Source organism: Lutjanus erythropterus, chromosome 1 (assembly GCF_056507025.1).
Source record: "Lutjanus erythropterus isolate fLutEry1 chromosome 1, fLutEry1.hap2, whole genome shotgun sequence".
NCBI classification, from domain to species: domain Eukaryota; kingdom Metazoa; phylum Chordata; class Actinopteri; order Lutjaniformes; family Lutjanidae; genus Lutjanus; species Lutjanus erythropterus.
Genome location: NC_139317.1, coordinates 27,813,044 through 27,827,924, shown reverse-complemented (window position 1 = coordinate 27,827,924; position 14,881 = coordinate 27,813,044). Strand labels below are relative to the sequence as shown.

Here is a 14,881-nt window from a genome sequence, read left to right as displayed (position 1 = left end):
TTGCACTTGTTTTAGTGATCTCTCTAAAAATAAGTCCAACAGGGCAATAATCACAAGTTCTTTCATGTTGTAAACAAGCCAACAGTTTTGTCAGATTAATGATTGTTATGACAGACAGTTCATAATTGGGTCATAATTTTACCTTTCATTGTATTTTCTCTTCTAAATAAGTTGTTTTACCTGGGGTTTGTTACAATTACAAGATGTCTAATCCTCTGTTTGTTGTTGCCCACTCGGACCTATTTTTAGTTATGTTGCTTTTGGAGAGTTCAGCAATTGGAGAGCACAATGTTATCATTACAGCTAGAACAGATAACCCAAGCTACAAAAAAGTTGTAATAAATTTATTTTTTCTTTAAATGATGTGGGACTAACACCTGAATTTGTCCTTTGAACTCCTATATTTTACAGAGTTACTGTAAGTTTAAGCTTGGTTATTCCCTATTGTATATCCAATACTGTACTTCATGTCTTGTTGTGGTGGTAGGACTTCATTACTACTACAGTGATTTATTATGTAATTTCTGAATCATTACAAATTATATAACATACACCTCATAGCTCAGTGTGGAAGTTGATCACATAGACTGAGCTAAATGCATCAGTAAAGTGCAGAGTAAATAACCATCAGTGTCCATGGTAATGGAAAGACATTCACCAATAGCTGCCTAATTAGCACATTATCTCAATTCAAGGCTTTTTGCTATTCTGGCTTTTGACTGTAATTTGGCACTCTGAATGACCATAATTCACTGTATTAGCTCTGTCTTTGGCTCTCGTTCCTGAACCCTACACCTCTCTACCAAAGGAGGCTGTCCCTGGTGATGCATGAATGTCCTGAGGTCACGCTTTTTAGTTCTGTGCACTGGCCTCTTCTAATGGTGCTAATACATAAATTTGATTTTATTTTTAGAGCTGTAATGTGAAACATTGCAGAATAAAACATCTGCAAAATCCCCCCCCAAAAAAGTCGGTCAGGTAGATTTCTGGTGTATTACAGAACATTTTATAATGCGGTTGCCACAGAGCTGTCACACAGCTGTTGCTCAAACATAGTATGCAGTTTATTTTCCTAAATTGTCCAGCCAACAGGTCAACAGCACTCAAAGGTGCAGTAACACCTCGATGAGGGAGTTATTTTATCAGACAGCAGCCGTTTGCTTTCTTACCACTTAAAGCAAAGGTCACCTCGGGGCAGGACTGCAACACATAAACATGGCACATCTGGGTACTTTCAGGGTACAGCCAACAGGCTAGCATCCTCGACAGTCTATTTTTATCATGACTGGTACTTAAGTTTTTCCTGCATGAAAAATCTCTTGTCAGAACACGTAACAACACTGAGACATAACTAAGCTAAAAAAAAACACTGACATATAAACCTAAGATGGAACAATCACAAAAATTGCTGTACCCCATACACCATAACAAAAATATTTTATTATTGTGCAGATGTAATGACCATGCATCACCTCTGAGGAAATGAATCTCTTGTGGCCACATGTCAAGGACTTCAGTCATTCTTCCTTTTATCTTTTATCTCTATCACCACTTTGTTCTTGTCTCCACTGAGCTGAGATCAAGTGGATATACTAAAATCTTGATTGGCTGCACGGGTTCCCAGGGTGTCAGTCACTACAGTTTGGTTAGAATTCTGCATCACATGATTTGTTGTCATTTATGAGACTTTTTTGTTTTCTTCTCCCACTTTTGTCTGAATCAGAAAACATTCAGCACCGTCTTCAGTGGTGTAGACAGGTGTTTAGATCTGAGAAAGGCACAGTGTCTCAGAGCAACAGGGTCCTGGGGACAGTTAGCAGACCTAGCCTTCTATCTGTTGGTTTCATTTTCTCCCTGTGCTGCTCTGTGTTTCCCCTCGGTGATCCTGTTTCCTGACACAGTCCAAAGACATGCAGGTCAGGTAGACTGCTAATGAGTGATTTTATATCTATGTTAGCCCTGTGATTGCCCGGCCATCTGTCTAGGTCACTCTCTGCCCTCTGGTCGGTGCATACTGAGACAGACTCTGGCCCTCAAGACCTTGAAAAACAATAAACATCTAAAGAAAAAAGCATTGAATAAATGCTTAAGGGCTTTACACACTGAGAGCAGCAAATTCACACCTCGATTTATTTTAATGAGAGGCTGGTAATAGACCATGGGAACCACCCACATTACAATTAGTGTAAGAGACATAACTTCTGAAACATTTTATTACTTAAGAAATAACAGTCTGTCAACTAATGAGTTGACCCTACAGCTAATCTACTACGGTAGCTCATACTCTCACCTAATGGACTGCATGTGGCGGTGGCATTGGACTTATTGTACTAAGACCTCTGCTGCAGCAGTCATTTCTTTATAAGTGGTCACAATGCCAGAATTTTAAACTTTGATAGGATACTTAGCATAAAAATGATACTGTATGCCTCTTTTGATAGTACGACAAAAAGAAATGAAGGTTTGAGGCAAACAAAATAAGAATATTCTTTTCTTCTTTTAATTAACTACCTGGACATAGTGCTGGTACAGAAAGAAGTCACTGAACACTGTCAGGTTTTGCTGCAGTGTAAATTTCAGGCTGGACAAAAAAGACTGACCTGAGGTCTTGAATGAGCACTTTCACGTAGATCTTTTATAGGTACTTTTGAGACTATAATTAACGGATATTGGGCCTGATTTACTAAAGGTTCGCATGTGTAAAAACGTGTGTGAACTTGATACCACCCGCAAACAAATGTGCAATCTGGTCTGCTAATGGTACTCACTGAGGATTGTGTCTTTCGAATGTGCAAGACAGCATGCACTGTTCATTTAAGTAGTAGTAGCGCAGTATGGGGCATTTTCTACGCTAATGTGCAAAATATAGGGAGGAGAAAATGCAAATAGGTAAATTTAGCACACTCACTGCTATTTACCAAGCCTGAAAATAATTTGCGGTGATTGTGACTGCATCTGTATTTAATACATTCGCTAATCAGCCCTGCAGTGCGCACTGATCACTGCTGTTATTGTGGTGAGGAGGAAACACTCTGACTTAAAGTAATTTCTGATCAGCTGTTTGTGGGAAGCATTTATTTTTATTTTCATTTAATAATCTGTAACGCAGAAAAACATCATGATTAAACAAAAATTTATTACAACCTATTTGCAGCCAACAAAACTGAACAGTCACAACCACTGTACCCTGAAGAAAATTAACTCTGACCTTTACTATCTCTTCCTATTTCCTTGTTTTTGCCAACATTCCATTTTGAACTGTTTTTTTTTTTTTTTGCCAGGTTGTGCGTTTCTGCCCCTAGCGCACTCCTCTCTCCCACTATGCTCTACTTTGGGACTGCTTACTTACTTTTTAGATTGAGAGACCTCACCGCTCCCTGTGCCCTGTCTTCGATCTCTCTTGCTAGGGCATTTATGGCCACAATCAGACCAGATACAGTGCTGACCAGCTAGCTTGCGTGTGCAACAATGCCCCAAATCTATTCATTTTTTTCTTCTTCTTCCTCTTATCATTATTATTATTGTGTTTGTTTTGAGAAGGAGAAGTTGAAGAAGTTTTATTATAATTTTTCTTTTGTTGTTTGCCTTATATCTTGCCATCTTAATTTCATTTATTGTTCTTGACTTCTCTTACTGTAGCTCAGCAGTATGTTTATTTGCCTCTTTCACTAACACCTCCATGGAATCGAATTTCATTTTGCTCTTGCTGTCATTCTGCTTTCCGTCCAAACTCCCCATGGCGGAAACCTGTAACCTGTTATGTGCAAACCCCTCATTTAAATACTGCTGTCTGCACAGTGTTTACACCTGCTGTAATTTTAAGTAATTATTCTTAGTTGATCACCTGCAAAACGCTCACCAACCAAACGTACAATATGTTAGAATACACACAACACACAACGCAATTTTGTACTCTTTATTTGGAATCTTAGTAAATCAGGTCCTGAGTATCATTTTAAACACAGTATTGGAAAAATATTAAAATATATATACTTTTGATAACCTTACTTCTTTGTGTTGGTCAACAGTTTGCAGAGTCTCTTCACTGCTGAGCTAAATGAATTGTGTGGATGAGAATCTGCAAGCAGTGGCTTGGCGTGCGTCCCGCTGCTGTGTTTGCCCCTCATTGCCCAAGCTGCACGGTGTGAAGGCATCGTAAAATTCACTGTAGCTGCAAGATGCATCACACTGTAAAGATTATTTATAATGCTCTCTTGAGCTGCAGTGAGCAGAAAAAGTGCTGCTAAAATTCTGATTAGATCGTCAATGAAATGTGCTTAAGAAGTTGAGTATAGAATAAAAGACAAAATGGAGTAATCTGATAAATCGTTGATTACAGGCAGTTTGTTTTCTGTGACTGATTACATTTTGAAAATAGCTTTCCCAGGCATGAAGGGTGTGCTGTGGGTCATGTCCTCAAGCAGGGTTTCAGGTTATTCTACACTTGTTTATTTGGCTGAAAGGCTAAAAGTAATCTATTGGAAAAAAAGGCCCCAAACTGCCATTGTGGCAGCTCACCAATGACTCAACATAGCTGCATAATCTCAGCAAGGGAATTCTCCTGCACTCTGCTTTCAGGACAGCTGTTCCCTCTCTGTACTACTTTTGACAAGAGGTCACCTCAGTACGTAGTTTTCAACTTTTTCTTGACAGTTTATTTTTGACTCAGGGTTATAGAAATGCATCAAAGCTCCAGTGGGCTCAATGTTTATGTAAAAATACACCTCTCTTAAGCCCAATCCCACTGGGCCTGCGGCAGAATAGAGTTTTTCAACCCTGACTCCACCCCCGTTAAGACGTGTACGTTACTGAAATTGTGGCATTAGGAATGGTCTGTAGTGTGACACTATACATATGGATAGGAAGGGAAAAAACTGATGAAACAAGTGTCCTAACAAGAGGAAGTCATACAACATGATTTTGCCTCGCTTGTCTGTGTAGCACCCTCAATCTCAGACAATCCAAGTTTGCAATCATCAGTGCTGTGCAGTTTACTGATGCCATGTTGTATAATTTCTGGGCACTTCGGTGTTTAAATTATAATGCCTTACTTGTCAGTTGGGGTTGCCAACTTGTAAAAATGTGCAATCTAGCTTCAAAATATTGAATTTTCCATTTTAATTTTGCTTCTATCATGCTTAGAAGTTTGGGCCTGTCTGGTGACACACACACACACACACACACACACACACACACACACACACACACACACATACTTTTCAGTTTACAGCTTTTCATACCCTCCTACTGTTACAGTTCAACAGGAGGAAGGACCCAAAAATGCAGACAGGAACGGAGGAGGCAGAGTTCAAAAGGGATTTAATAGTGAACAAAAATGTAACAAAAGCACAGGCTTTCTTGAATGACGTGGGTATCCCAAAACACAAAATAAAAGTTGCAGAATTCCAAGGCAGGGTTGAAAAAAGTCCAAAAAGAACACGAAGAAACGCTGACAGGGCTCAGGACTTCACAAGAGACAACAACAAACTCGCAAAGACACAGAGAAACACAGGGACTAAATAGACTAAACTAATGAGACACATTTGGGCAAACAGGAGAAACACAGGACAATCAAAAAGAGTGGGAAAAGAACAAACACAGGAAGTAAAGACTTGACACATGAGGGAGAACCAAGACTACCAAAATAAAACAGGAAATCACCCACAAAAACCAAATACATGATACTTGAATTCCTTCAATACAATTGAGTATCGGAAAACACCCTGTCATTTAGTGCAAAATTTCAGTGTCAGTGTCAGTGAAGCTACCTGTTTGTACTAAGATCTAATAATGCTGGTGATTTACGCTCTAACGTTAAATGATGTGGAGGCATGCAGGAAAAACATTATGATGTATTTGGAGAGGCTTGACTACAGTGTGCATCACCAGTGTGCCTCTGTTTTATCACACTCCATGCCAATAGCATGTTGCTGTAAATAGGTTTAATTTGTAAAACTGCTTTGAGTTAAAAAATGCCAAAGTGCTGAAAGATAAAAGTAAATAGTTGAAGCAGACAACTTTTTGTGGTGAATATGTTTATATTTTTTAATCTTATCAAACTGTTTTGAGTGAGCAAAATTCCCAAGGAGCTGAAAAATGAAACTTTTTGCTTGTACCATAGTGTAACGGAATTGGTATCGGAAAAAGTGTCATTCAGGAATCGTATCAAAGTCAAGGTACTGGTATCAGTACCAGTGATGAATACTTTTGAGTGATGAAAAACAAGAATGACGAAAACAATTCAAATTTCAGTGTACTTTTTCCTTTTTTATTTCATTTTATTGTTTACTATTTTATGGTATCTTCTGTAGCATATATTTTATGTATGGGACTTTTTGCTATGGCAACGTGTTTGATCCAAAACGTATTACCAATAAAGCCAATTAAATTGAAAAATAATACCAAGCCCTATTTATGGGTTCTGAAAATTCTCCTGCTTCTTAAGCTAAATTAACACTTAAAAAGCCCTCTTGGATAAGCTGTAAAATGCACTGTCACAAACCTGAAAATAGGGATGTTTTTCTACCAATGAGAAGGCTTTGCAGAGAGTACATTCACCGCAGATTTTCCTTTATTTAATAGGTAATTAATGACTGTTGCTCAGTCAGCAGCTCGTCTCATCCCTTTGCTTCTTAAACGATTAGCAAAGCTCCTCCTGTTGCAGCAGGAAGCCCTTGTCCTGGCACAGGGCCTCCTTCTACACTGATGAATCTTCTTTTTTTTGAGAGCCTCCACAACCTCCATGGCCTCCAGTTTGTAGTGTTCTGCCAGAACCCTTAAGGTCTTTTCTTTATCCAGCATCTGAGTAAGCTCCACGATGTCTCCAACAGGAGCTTCGCGCCACTTTTCCTCCTTCTTCAGCTTGTTGGCGAGCATCTGGCTTTCAGCTGAGAGCTTCTCTGCGATCATTTGGGCCTCCTCCAGTCTTTGGAAAAGAACCTTTCCGATTTCAGTTGCCTCCAGTTGGCTCCTTTATGCCTCCACCCTCAGTTTCTTCTCTTTCTGGAGCTGCTGGTCGACCTCTTTACAAAAGGCCTCCTTATACTCAGAGTTGGTGATGTTTTCAGCCTCTGCTTGGTACCTCAGGTCCTGTTCTCTCTGGAGAGTTTGCCGTGGCTCCAGGATCTTGTGATGAAATCATGATGAAAGCAACTGGCTCTCCTCTGAGACCCTCTGCAGGCCTTCCAATTTGTGGAAGAGAGTCTCTGCGACCTTCACAGCCTCCAGTTTTTCGGTCTCAGCCTGGGTCCTCAGGACTTTCTCTCTCTGGAGTTCCTTGTTGATATCCTCCAGCTCCTGTTTGGTTTCAGCGAGCTTGGTGATTAGCATCTGCCTTTCAGCTGAATGCTTCCCTTTTTCCTCCTCGAGCTGTTGAACAAGTTCCTCCACTTTGAAGGGACATGCCACCTCCTCTCTGCTCAGCTCATTGGTGTTCATGGCTTCAACTCTGTGAAGCTTCTTCTTCAGCTCCTCCTTTTCCAGGAGCAGGGCTTCCTGCTCCCTCCTTTTAGCTGAGGTCAGAACTTTGTAGTGGTGTTTCAGCTCCTGGCTCTCCAGCTGAAGGGCCTCCATGTACTTGGAAAGGATGCTAATCTCCCTGCGATAGATGGTACAGAGTTCACTGTGCAAATGTTTGGCTCTCAGTTTCTCCATCTCTGATGTGTTGAATTTGTACCTGTAACTGTGATGAGTGTTTGTCTGTAAAGACCCGTGATTCTCCTACTCGAAAGTGTCACAACTGAACCAGATGTTTGCATCTCATGTACCTCCCATAGAACTCTAGAACATTACATCAAAGCATCAAACACACACTTACTATACATCATCACTGCCTGCTCCTCATTTCAGTGAGTCGGTTTCGTAAATGTGCATTTCGTTGGAAAATAATGTACAATCATAACCTCCTGTCATGTCCTTAAAAATCTGGACCAAGGAAATGCCTCAGCTTTATTAAAGATACATTTTGTTTTCAGTAATTGATACATTTGATTGACCTGTCAGTTGACAGATCAATCAAATCCAGACTGAAAACACTGACTGTGGTATTCAGTTAGAAATCACTGTGTGATGTGAGGAAAATAGACTGTTTATTGTAGTTTTGTTGGGTGTGATAGTAATAAGGAAGTTGGTGTTACTGCCACCAAGATTGAAATAAAACCTATACCCTTTTGTACAACCCTTGGCAGGGGTCATCTCAGCTTATTCTGTAGTTGAAATGGCTGACTGAACATAATTCATTAGAAGTGCACAGAGTGTTGACATTTTAACAGGGCCCAAATCAAATCTTATTTTTTAGGAGAACATATGGGCTGCACAACAGCATAAGTATGGTAGGGAGACTGCGCTCTGACCAGTAAAATAAATAACCAGAGAAGAAGATGAAGACCAAGAAAATAATCATAATTAAACAACAAGTAGTTCTGACTAAGCGATCTGGTTGGTCAACTCAACATTAAGAACATGGTCATCACTAAAAATATTACTACGCCAAGACAGGAAATGTTTCTGAAACATTTTTATTCATGAAAATACACCATTAACCACAGTGGGCCTGAACAGAGTATGACCTCCTGTTAGGCTGTTTTTGTCAGCTGCTGAAGTAACATTTATAGAATCATTAAATCAACTCTTAAATTTATGATGCTGTTAGATTGCTGCAGACAAATGGGTCACACAGAAACTTTGTTTAGCATCCTCCATCAGCTGTGCCAGTGAGTCTGTGACACAGTGCTACTAGCTTGAAAATACATGTGATGTTCACGGATGGGAAATCCCACAGTCTCTAGAACGCATGAACGTTAGCTCAGTTCAGCTGACTGACTCAAAAGGGACTAGAACTCGTCTTGTTGCGAAGTTGTTATTAAGGGTTGGCCTACTTGCTGGAGTGGTAAACGAGGTTCATTACTTAGGGTCATCATTACATAGTCTACTGATGTGACTGATTGTTTTCCCGTTATCAGTCAGGCCCAATATGTTTCCAGGGAAACAGAGATAACACTAGCAGGACATATTTTTTTGTTTTGAAAGTGATTTGCCCCACAATATGAATACATTTTGATTACATTTTTTGATTTTGTTAGTTATCGTATAATCAGTGTTACACTCGAGGGTAAGCTTTACCGCCACTATTGGAACAGCAGTGATGCGGTCAGGACTAAGACACCCTTTTGCGTACTATTGTCTCATAGTACTCCTTCTACTTCTACAGAGAAGCATCTCTGAACTGAAGTGCCTTTGAGCAGGACAATAAACCTTTACCAGATTGTCCGTAGCTGAGGATGGCTGTATAGATAGTTAAATAGATAGGCAAACAAACCGTCAGAAACACAGGTTTAAGGATTTATATTTACATAATAATTTCTCCCCTCCGTTGCTGCTCAGCAGTGACTCAGCACTGCTGCAGCCTCAGCTCACCAAGGGAATTCAGGAACTAGTCCACCCAATTATGGCTGTGTGTTCTCCTGCACTGCTCTGACGTAAGGTCACAACAGTGAGGCCAAGATCAGCAGGCAGAGTAGAGTTTTTCAGTTTCAAGATTTTTTTTTTTTCTGGGGCAATGGAGGGAGCATCTCAGGGTAGGTACGCAACCTAAAAGGCTATTGTTCTGCATAGCTGACTGAATGGGTAGAGTGTGCATGGTGTGTAATGTTTATAAGACTCTGTTGACTGACAATAACCAGCAAAAGTATGACCTAGATTGTTTGACCTAAGTGGGAAAAGAATATCTGCTGTGAATTTAGAACCAAAGAGAAAGATTGCCACCGGTTTTCCCTGGCTGTGAGCGTGCCCTGAAGAGACCCTAAAATTCACGGCACTACAATTTTACTGGCTGACTGACTGAAGGTATTTCACTGTAGGTTTGGATTGCACACTGCTCTTAATGTTTAAATAGCCTATTGAGCTGCTCTTAGCGGCTCTGCTGCTTGCTAATGACCTCAAAGTGATAACGCTTCACTTATCCTTTCAAAGAGCATCCACCCTTAAACAGAAACACTGTTTTTTTTCTTTTTCTGATCTAGGATCTGTATGATACCTAATTTGAACATGAGAAACACTGTCCTGAAATACTTGGTAAGCACTGCAGGAACTAAATGATAGAATCAAAAGAAAAAATACAGAACTGCAGACATCAAACTGAAAGCAAATTTGTGTTTACTGTCAACAGTGTCTCAGGTGAAGATTTGTAAAGGCCTAGATTATACTAGATTATACTTCTGTCCTTTTTTCTTTTTGTCATGGTTGCTTCCTTCCTTCCTTTCATTCTTTCTTTTTTCTTTGAGAAAATAAAGATGCTAATCTAATGTAGTTTGAGGTTGCAGGCTGCTCTTAATGTCTTTCTAAATGGGCCCATTTGGATCTATTGAACAGCACTGAGCTTCTTGCTAATGACCTTAGTGTGATACCGCTTCAGTTGCTTCCTTTAAGTCTGCTGCTACTATGCAATCTGGCTTGACTGTCTAGACACACATATACACACAAGCATATAAATAAAGACAAACATGTAGGCACAGCCACACTGTGCTCACACATTCAGTGAAACTGGCGTGCCTAAACATCATTCTGCTTCAGTTGTCAAGACAGATATACCTGAGAAAATCACCTCCTATGCACAGACAAACAACAACACACATGGATCTGAAGAAAACCAGTCTGTTTCTGATTCTGTTCTGCTTCACTCCCTTTCTTTATGACCACAAGCTGCTGTACAATCTTAAAATGACCTTAACTACTCTGACACTGACACACATACAGTCTGCAACACCTCATCTTTTACTCTTCTTAGTCTGATTGTTATGTTTTCACGTGGCTCGATTGAAATCCAACTAAAATCCCTGTCATCTTTTTTGTAGTTATCATGCTTCATGCCCCCCCCCACCAAATAAAATGTTTTTTTTCTTCTTGTGCCCTCAGTTGAATGTTGAAGCTTCACTCTGCAAAATGATATATGAACAGAGTTTAACTCTAGAAGGTTTACTCATTAGTAATGCTCCTGAAATCTCAAAGCTTCTGAGTGGACAGGCACTGTGTACAGGTTTAATTAATAAATAAAAAAAATATATTTCTCCCTTGTGGGCTCTTAAAGAAAAAGAAAGCAGAAGACATGCAATTTACAAACAAGATATGTATGCAGTAGCCGCCCCAAAAACAAAACAAAACAAGCAAAACAGAACAAAACATGCATTATAATTTGGGCTTGGTTGTAAATGTGTTTATGCCTGTGAAAATGTATTTCCATTTGTTCATACACTCTTGAGCTGTCTGTTATGTTAGTTATCAAACCAATAGTTTGACTTATGTTTGACAGCCAACAAATGGTTTCTGTATCCCTCGTAATAAACGTCAGTAGAATTTAACAGTGATGATGATATATCTTTGAAAAATCTACAGAAACCCATGTGAACCTTCAGATAGAGTGGATAAAAAATACAGAAGCACATAAAGTGCAATGGTTTATTAATGCTCCCTGTGATCTGTTGTTAGCCAGGAGTTAATACCTCACAATGTTGTTTTGCATCTTTTTCTAATTATTTGTAGCCATTTGGAAGACTAAACATTGCCACAGGCTGTAACATTCAGTGTATAATAAGATAGTAAAATGCTTTGTACAAGTGTGAGTCTCATATTCATTGAGGTGCATCTTGAATGTAAGTTACTGATGTCAAAAAATAAACATGTTTTTTCTTTTAAAAATTAGCCTTTTGACAGGCTGTGAGGTTGCCCTGTTGTGGAGATTCTGTGTGTGTGCATGAGTGCATTCATACAGATTTATACAGCCATACGTGGCCTCTTTGCCATTCCTGTCATTATGGCAGTTAATCCCTCAGATAGCTCCATATCCTTTTACATTATTTGAACATTTGCTCACCATTTTTATTTTTGACAAAGCACGGCCAAAGGCTTAGCTATGCATTGCTGATTCTGGCGTGTTGAAATGGTTTCTACATCCTTATCACCTGCGGTTAGGTTTTTCTTCACTGTAGTGTGATTTGCCGTGTGATGGATTCTCATCATCCACAGTACCACATGTTCATGTTTCATTTTAGTCCTCTAATACACCACAAACTCACTGGTTCAGACCAGCTCTTTTCTCTTGGAGGTTTTCTGAACACAAGTCTGCCATCTCCCATTCTGTCAGGGATATGATCTACAGCTAATAAATAATGGACAAGCAGCAAATAATAGAATACCAGTATTACGGCATTTTAGAGCGCACAGTAGATTGATGATCCTGTGCTATATGCATGCAACTACAGCCACGAACGTGCCTGCAAGTAAGGCATTTAACACCAAATTTCTCAGTGCTCAACAGCAGAGGGGCATTTTCAGGGTGCTGTGTGCAGTGTGTGAAGCTCCCAGAGGTGGTTTCTGTAACTATGATTGTAAAGGAGGATGATGCCAAACAAAAGCAAGGGTGCTTTCAGTTTTAGAGTTTTGGTTCTTTTGCTCTTCTTCCTTTTATTAATGATGGATTTTTAAAAAAAAATGTCTGTCAAATTAATAGTTATACCTATGGCATAGCAGCTCTAATTAAATAAGATGATGGTAGGGACTTTCACATGCTGTTTTTTTTAATTAGTAAATCATAGTTTTAGAATACAGTATTTCCTCCCATACTTGTTGTCTTCACCTGCCTTCATCACCTTTTCTGCTCTTTCTTTGTACTTGGAATAAACAGGATGACTGTGATTTCCCCTTTGTATGATTCATTTCACTCTCTGGCATATCGGGGGTCCATCATAATTTCTGGGTTTGATGATGCTATCAGTTTTCAATACGTTTTCTCTGTTATTTTCAAAGAGTGTATGCAAATGCACTTTCAACAAGTAGAATTTAGTGCTTCAGAGAGTGTTTTAGTGCAGTACCATTTGTTCACCCGTGAAGGTAAGCCCTTTATTGTGAACAACTGTGAAACTTTAGGACTGTTTGGACTGGGATAATAGAAGCCTGCATCCTATTTTCTGCTCTAAAATTATTTTCATTCGTGCTGTAATTAACTGTGAATGGCATGAAGTCATATTTAATTACAGGAGTCATGAGGTCATGAGGTTGGCAGAAGCTGCCACTCTTTTCAGGAAGGACCTTTATTGTTTACTAAATGCTGTTTTATAATAGATGTAAATTTGTTGTTATTGACATGCAGCCCGTAATGTCATGTAAGAATTTAATTGCTCAAAGGGCAGTTGTTTGTGAAACAAAACTCCCATTTCAATACTATATGTAAATAGAAATTCTAAGAGGGAAAAACACAGGACCATCCCTGCAGGAAATAATAATAAATCTCTTACTCTACATGTCTGTGTTTATAACTGGTTTATTGTTTGCTTTTTGTGTTCTTCTAGGTGATAAAGCTGTCATTTGAAGAGTTTGACCTGGAAAGAGGATATGACACACTAACTGTGGGAGATGGAGGGAAGATAGGTGACACACGGAGAGTACTCTATGTGTAAGCATCACTTACTGTATATGTTCTGGCCTATAATATAGTAACATCGACATGCTGTATTGAACAAGCTAATGGTTACGAACTGAGAAACAACTGGAGACACCTGGATGCTTTCCTACAGGTATACATTATATATAGATGTTGGGTTGCGTTATCAATTTGTGATGTTTTGATGGAATTGTTGGAGTACCGATGGTACACTACACTACACACAGAACAGTAGGAATGTGGACTTTTTACAGGGCTTAAAAACAATGCTGTACATCAGTCATATTTTAGGCCATCTAAACATTGGTATGTTATTTAGGTATGTAAATAGTCTCCTTTGAAATTATAATGTTAATGTAACAGTTCCACATCAAAGTGTCTAAAAAGGCAAAACCTATGTTATATATTTTGTTGAGTTGTGTTCTTGCATTTTTCCATATGTTTCTGATAATGTTCCAACCCAGAGAAATCATTAATTTAGTCAAAATAATGGTAAGTTTCCTACTAAGCACATTCTATAACTTCCAGGAAAGCACAGGATGTGTCGGATACGTTTGCCTTGCCATGTCAGATAGATTATCATCGGCAATGGTGGTCGTTTAACAATGAACACAACAACTCCCGTGATCCCAAGTTACTTCATGACGTCGTCGAATTACGTCTTTTTTTGATGTTTAAATGTAAAGAGACTCCTAGTGGCAGAACTTAAAAATTGTGCATTTTAGCCAAAAGTCGAAAGTGATAAACCTCCTTATTGATTGTTGATCCTTATCGACAGTTTGTGTTAATGTGAATATTGTGTGTGTGTGTGTGTGTGTTTGTGCGTAGACTTACTGGCTCCAGTGTCCCTGACCTCATCGTTAGCTTGTCCAATCAGATGTGGCTACACCTGCAGTCGGATGATACAATCGGCTCTGCGGGGTTCAAGGCTGTGTATGAAGGTATGGGCTCCTTTTCATAATGAATACAGCAGCTTTAACTGAAACATTTCAGCCATTCTTCTTCTCTCCTTCTCTTTGTTTCTGAAACACACACACACACACACACACACACACACACACACACACACACACACACACCCCGATACTGTATGTAGACTCACATAATGGAGTGTGAAAGTCATGGCGTTGCTGACGTGGTGATTCAGTAGTAAACACAACTGGTGTTGTCCGCCCTTGTGAATACATGTGAATGTGTGTGCGACTGTGCATTACAAGAAGGTAATAAATGAATTATGAGTCAATCAGTTGATCGTTTTGCTTGGTTATTTTTCATATTATACCAAAGCTGACACTGATAATAGAGATAAAGACGGTGACAGTTACAGTCACTGAAGGTGAGAGGGAGAGATATAGTTATTCCTCTAAATACTTAGTATTTGGAACAATCCATTTATTATATTTATATATTTGATTATATACTGCATCTTACCATGCCAGTGCGGCTCTT

At 39.3% G+C, this 14,881-nt stretch overlaps 1 protein-coding gene and 1 pseudogene across 1 annotated transcript in view; one reads left to right on the top strand and one right to left on the bottom strand.

Annotated features, from left to right (window-relative positions):
- csmd1b (CUB and Sushi multiple domains 1b) overlaps positions 1-14,881 on the top strand; it is a 228,740-nt gene that overhangs the window by 22,909 nt on the left and 190,950 nt on the right. The window contains exons 4-5 of the mRNA XM_084718622.1: positions 13,341-13,444; positions 14,261-14,373. Coding sequence (XP_084574748.1) covers positions 13,341-13,444; positions 14,261-14,373 — 217 coding nt within the window. The remainder of the gene's footprint in view (positions 1-13,340; positions 13,445-14,260; positions 14,374-14,881) is intronic.
- LOC146333036 (uncharacterized) lies at positions 5,888-8,902 on the bottom strand (annotated as a pseudogene).